Below are 6,391 nucleotides of genomic sequence, written 5' to 3' on the forward strand. Positions count from 1 at the left end.
AAGAAAGAAAGAAAGAAAGAAAGAAAGAAAGAAAGAAAGAAAGAAAGGTGTTTTATTTTATGATTTGGAACTCATCTTAAAATAATTCGTTCTTAGAAATGTTGTACTGCTACTTAGCAAAAAGTTTAGAGCTGAAAGACAAATTTGGGCACCATTTACATGGTAGAGGGAGTATATGAGAGTTTGCAGTATTTGCATGAATATATATTTAATAAACTTGGCTTTGTAACATTTGGAAAATTAAAATTTTGGGACTTTACTTTCACCAATAAAATTAGAATTGAACTATATTTTTAATGGTTTTCTTAGTTCTTGTGTTCTTTGACCTTGACAGGCAGGTGAAGGAAAAACAAATGCCAAATATATGCCCAAAGGAACAAAAAATATTAAAGGCTGAATCATTGTTATGAAAATCTTAAAACAATAATCTTTCTGAAATGAATATTTAGAGGAGGAGAATATGAAAATAGAGCTGACCCAAAGTTGAAGATTTTGGCTGTCAGTTGGGAAGACCCCCCCCCCGCCTTTCTTCCTTGATTTTGGTGACATTTATATTGAAGCAATTCAGGAACAATATTTCCACATTTTTGATTATTTGCGTTATTTAATGATAAATAAGAAAGTAAGATTGATTTGCAAGAACCCTGTGGTTACTGATGGAAGCCCTGTCTGCCTGCCCCTTTTGGGCCACTCACCAAAAAGACTTCTGCTTCTTTACCTCTGTGAAGAGTAGTGTGAAAGAGGACGGTTTCCTTTGTCCCTCTGCTTTGGCATCACTACCCACACTGAGCTTTTTAATTTATTCACTCTTCTTGGTTATAAAGCCTTTCTGTTTGGCCAAATGAAATTACATTCTGTGTTATCTAATTTATTTTGCAACTAGGTTAAGAACTTTCAAGAGACGCTCCAATTAAAATTTTTTTTTAATGTTTATTTTTGAGAGGGAGAGAGAGAGAGAACACAAGTGAGCGAGGGTCAGACAGAGGGGGGACGCAGAATTGGAAGCAGGCTCCAGGCTCTGAGCTTTCAGCACAGAGCCCGACCCTGGGCTTGAACCCATGAACCGTGAGATCATGACCTAGGCCGAAGTTGGATGTTTAACCAACTGAGCCACCAAGGCTCCCCAAGACACCCCAATTTAAATCCATGTCTAAGAGAAGGAAAAATTGATCTTAATCTGGACTTGGTGGTCAATGAGGCAGTACTTAGTATATGTACTACTTTTACATACTTCTTTACTATTTTGCTTAATATTCTGTGCTTCTTAAATCATTCTTTTAAAATAACTAATCCTATCCATTTTGTAAAAAGCTAATGATATAAAATGTAAGTAGGAAGAGTTGAAAAGTGGGAGCCACAGTTTACCTGAAAGTATATGATTATCTTCTTTTTAAAGATGCCCTAACCCTGGGGTTTCTCTTTCCTGTACATCCACTTAATTGCAAAATCCTGGTTATTTCATATTTTAAATTCCATGAATTTATTCTGTCCTCTTGGTCAGCATTACCCTATCTGTAAGCCACCTGTTTTATCAACAAGACTATTACAGGAGCCTTCTAACGGACTCAGGTGTAAAAGTTACTCTCTTCCTTTCTTTGTGTCAGTATTGTTGCTATCCTAAATATGCTAAAGTTATCACTCTCTTTCTTACTGTTCTTCAGTGATTCATCATCATCCAGAGCATTGGTTCTAAAAAATTGATGTGCATAAGAATTGCTGGGGCAGGGGCATGTGAGTGGCTCTGAAGGTTAAGTGTCTGACTCTTGATCTCAGCTCAGGTCATGAGTTCAAGCCCCACATTGAGCTCCACACTGGGCACGGAGCCTACTTAAAACCAACCAAACAAAAAAGAATCACTTAGGCATTTTCTGATTTAATGTGTCTAGAGATTCTGATTTGTATTGTTCTTAGACCCCAAGCTTTGAGGAACCCGAATCATAACTAAGTGCTAACAGCTGCTGAGCTCGTACCAGGCGCTGATCTAAGTTGGCTCTGTTTGCTAATTCTCTCAACCATCTTGTGAGGTAGATACAAACTATTCTGCTGTTTCCCATTATAAGGATGATACCATCAAGGGTAAGTCCATGCTTCTTGTCATGGACCTCCAGAGTTCTAGACCCATGTCTGTTTTCTTACCTGCCCCCCCCTTTGTTGTCACCTCTTCCCCGTTCCTCTTTGCCCTGAAAATCCAGTAATACTGAACTGTATGTTGCCTAAAAATACCATTTCTTTTCAGGTATTTGTGCTCTTATCATGTTCCTATTTCCTAAAGCTTCCTTCCCTTGGTTCTTTCTTTACTCAGGAATCATCTCTGAGAAGTATTTCCTAAATACGAACCCTAATTAGTTAACTCCTGTCTATTTCTGAATGATTTGTGCATACTATAGTCATGAGACTGGGAATGGCATTTTCTAGAAATAATTTATGTCTTTTTCTCCTGTCCTTAACTCTTGATTGCAACTGCTTGAGAACAGAAAACAGGTGATTTTCTTTTGTAACCCCACGGTGCCCACATAGAGTAGGATCTCAGTAAAGTATCTTTGTGTACTTTGAAAGTAACTGTAGCTAGCGTTATTTGTCTGTGTCATTCTTCCATGTGTATTACCATAATGGAGACTTATTTGTAGAATCTCAAACAGAACCACTAAAGATGAATCATGGAGGGGAGAGACTTTTGTCAGATTAAGATAGTTAAGTGACAAATTAAGGAATTATAATTGAATAGTAAAGGAGATAAATATATGTAGGAAAAGAGAATCATAGTGTATTTAATTTAAGATCATTATGGGTTGAGATTAGACTTCTAGGAAATATATGACCCATTGTAGCTCTGCTGTAATTTGCTTTTCAAAAATTCTTGTCTTGTATTTGCTTTTTAGAAAAAGACGCCACAGTTTCACTTCTCTTTTTACCATGTACATCAATGTTTAACAAATAGAGATTCGACAAGAATAATATGTAAAGCCAAACTAAATAGAAACAACTTGATGTGGTGGGTGGGCCCTGGACCATTCATGCCCTGAGACTAATTGTTGGATGGCAGGCTGAGGTCCTGCCTTATTTCAGGCCTCACTGGTTAATTAAGTAGTTTTAGACTTGACATTTCTAGACTTTGTTGTCCTACCAAATGATGTGAGTGAAATTTTAAGTTGAAATAATAGGTTACCTTAAAGTCCTTTCTGATGTTATTCTCCTAACAATGAACACAGTATAGTTGATCTTAAGGTCTGTGCATCTGGCTCTCAGAAATTTGAACTTCCTACATTATTTGTACTTCCTACATTGCATCAATGTATTTGACTGTTTTAGGTGTGATTATTTGAATTGTTAAGTGTTTATGTTTGTAAGACTATTACACAGCCACGAAAACTTGTTAGTATAGTTGCATTTGTTCGGCCCAGTCTGAATTTAAACAAAACAGGACAATTTATAGTTATTTTTCTCTGTCGTGTTCGTATGTTGGGGGAGGGGAGTTGGTAACACCATCCTGTAAGGATAAAGGAACAGTAAAGTCATTTGCTCCATGTCATTTTAGCTGCAGACATTCAATACTGCCGCACCTTGTCAAGATGTCAAACAGCTGACTAATGGAATTGCCATGGCACAAGTTCTTCATCAAATGTAAGTAGTAGTCCAGACTCTTTTTGAAGGAATTGTAAACCCAATACCAAGGAAGAAAACTTAGCCGTGTATTCTAAAAGTTGCTGAAACTTTATCCTATTAAGTCGTGACAGGCATTATTACATCTAGGGCACAGGAAAGTTCACCACCTGATTCTTCCTTGCTTGTTCACAGAGGTAATCTTAATTAAATGAGCAAACACGATTATTATCTAGCTAAGAGATTTTCATTTTAAACTTGTTCTGGTCACATTCACAAACTACAGTAACTGGAAAAGACGCCGTTTTAATGAATGGTATAATTGCTTATGATTTTTTGAGTTACTTTACTATCATTGGAAGGTATCAATGCATGGAGATTATTATTTTAGAGAGAATTGAAGTATATAATACTGGATTTGGAAAAATAAATATTAAATTTTAAAATCTATATTTGAGTTAAAAGTAGGAATTCTATGACTCTACCAATAATAAAATGAGGTATAAATGAATTTTGGAATCACAAATATTGGAGAATCTTAATAAAACGATTCTGTTTGGATTAGGCCCATTAGATATAATTATATAGTATCAAAAGTTCCTAAGTCCATTATTTCATAATTTTTGCCAAACATTGTGCAATGATTATGGTTATAACATCTGCAATATGAGCTCTACCCTTAGTAGGAACAAACAGGGCTAATTTATTAATTGATAGCCCTACTGATTTTGTATTAGCTTACTTTTATGATAATGTATCTTCCATGAGACCAGAATCCTATCTCTGCTATTTGTTTTATAGTCAGAGATGTTTTTTTCAGTGGTTGCCATCATTTTGTCAACGTTTGTTGTGATTGACATTGAAAACCCTGTAGATGGGTTTGCGGAAATTCCTTATCACCCTCAGAAAAACAACTCAGAGTGTAAAAATTGTAGTTACTTTGAATTTTCAACATAATCTAATGTGAATAGACAGATTTTATGGTTAACTCAAGATTAATACATTAAGAGACAAACTTAACATGTTAACTTTTTTTTTTTTTGGCAGTCATTCTAAAATATGCCTTTCTCCTTTCTTTTCTCAAACGTGTTTCTTAAACATTTTATTTATTTATGCCCTGATTAGTTTCAAAGTGATTTAATTGGTCAGAACCAAGCATTCTGGATATGACCCTTTATTGATGATGTGGGAAAGTCGTCATTATTTTTTATTGTTAGAATGTGCCCCTTGCCTTTTGTTATTGCAGTATGTTGTGGGTATTGGTGTAGATGGAGCTACATTGTGGTTGGTATGGATGTAAAACTGGTACGCATTCATTGACTTCAACAGGGCTATCCACAGCTGTTATTTATATGTATTGTGGTGGCTCTGGTAGCTTTTATACTACAATACAATAGAAGAGACCTGTTTTTACTGTGATATGATGCATTGGCTCTTTGTCTCCCTGTACTCTACCACTGTACCTGATGTTTATTATTTTTTTTTTATTTAAAAAAAATTTTTTTTAGTGTTTATTTATTTTGGGGAGACAGAGAGACAGAGTGGGGGAGGGGCAGAGAGAGAGGGAGACACAGAATCCAAAGGAGGCTCCAGGCTCTGAGCTGTCAGCACAGACCCCGACACGGGGCTCGAACCCACGAAGCATACATAGATAGGATCATGACCTGGGCTGAAGTCGGATGCTCAACCAACTGAGTCACCCAGGTGCCCCTGTACCTGATGTTTAGAGTAGGGTCACTTCAAATTTAGTTAAACTCTACCCTTTATCACTAACTCATTTTCCATAATCTGTTGGATTCTGCTGTTACTGCCGAACCTCTGGCTCTCTGATTTTCCTTTTTTTCTTTTCCTTCTCTCATTTGTTGTCTTCTAATGGCTTTTCTGCAAGAATAATAAAATAGCCAAACAATCAGAAAGCTCTCTTTCTTCATAAAATATATGACAGTGACCTAAAATTGGATTGAAACCTCTTTTTTTGCTTTGCCTGTTTTGGCATGTACTTAGCTGTCTTAGTCTCCTTATCATCCAAGAATTATTTAAACTTTATTTTTCTGTTGAATCCCCTTCTAGTTTTATAGCTTTCCAGAAGTCTGGATCTGGATAGTAAAACTTAGAAGCATACATTTTTCTCTAGTTGAATCAGTATATCATATTGCGGCTAGAAGGGCACATTTTACCATATTTCTTTGAACACTCAAAAGCACTTTGTATATGTTACACTCTGTTATGAATTGCATTGATTACTATTGTGACTCACATCAAATCACATCAAAGTTGTAACTGAAGATGAGAAGGGAAATTCTGCTTTCTAAGGAAGTAGCAAAATTTAATGAGTAATTATTATTTACCTGAGGCAAGTATGGTAAATAATAAATCTTAAAAATCAATGCCCAAACTATATGACTTAGACTTGGAGAGTCATGGAATTATTGCTAGGGTTTTACAAGTCCTTAATTATTATCTTTGGCCTGAATACTTTTAAAAATATATGTAGATATTTAAAGAACACATGGGGAGAACCTATAATTACAGCTGCATTAGTGTCCCAGGATTGCCATAACAGAGTACCACAGAGTGGGTGGTTTAAAACAACAAAAATTTGTTTTCTCTTAATTCTGGAGGCTAGAAGTCCTACATCAAGGTATTGGCTGGGTCATGCTCTCTCTGTTGCCTGTAGGGGAGGATCATTCCTTCCAGCTTTGGTACCACCGTGCGGCCGGGGCGGCGGCGCCGCCCCCCCGGCCGCGCGCGGGGGGGGGGGGGGGGGGGGGGGGGGGGGGGTGGGGGGGGG

At 36.8% G+C, this 6,391-nt stretch overlaps 1 protein-coding gene across 2 annotated transcripts in view; it reads left to right on the forward strand.

Moving 5' to 3' along the window:
• The window catches only part of HOOK1 (hook microtubule tethering protein 1), a 73,338-nt gene that overhangs the window by 4,886 nt on the left and 62,061 nt on the right, over positions 1–6,391 (forward strand). For both annotated transcript variants that reach the window (XM_040470422.1, XM_040470423.1), the window contains exon 2: positions 3,536–3,621. In XM_040470422.1, coding sequence (XP_040326356.1) covers positions 3,536–3,621 — 86 coding nt within the window. The remainder of the gene's footprint in view (positions 1–3,535; positions 3,622–6,391) is intronic.

This window comes from Herpailurus yagouaroundi, unplaced genomic scaffold (genome assembly GCF_014898765.1).
Source record: "Herpailurus yagouaroundi ecotype Mexico unplaced genomic scaffold, PumYag 77, whole genome shotgun sequence".
Lineage (NCBI taxonomy): Eukaryota > Metazoa > Chordata > Mammalia > Carnivora > Felidae > Herpailurus > Herpailurus yagouaroundi.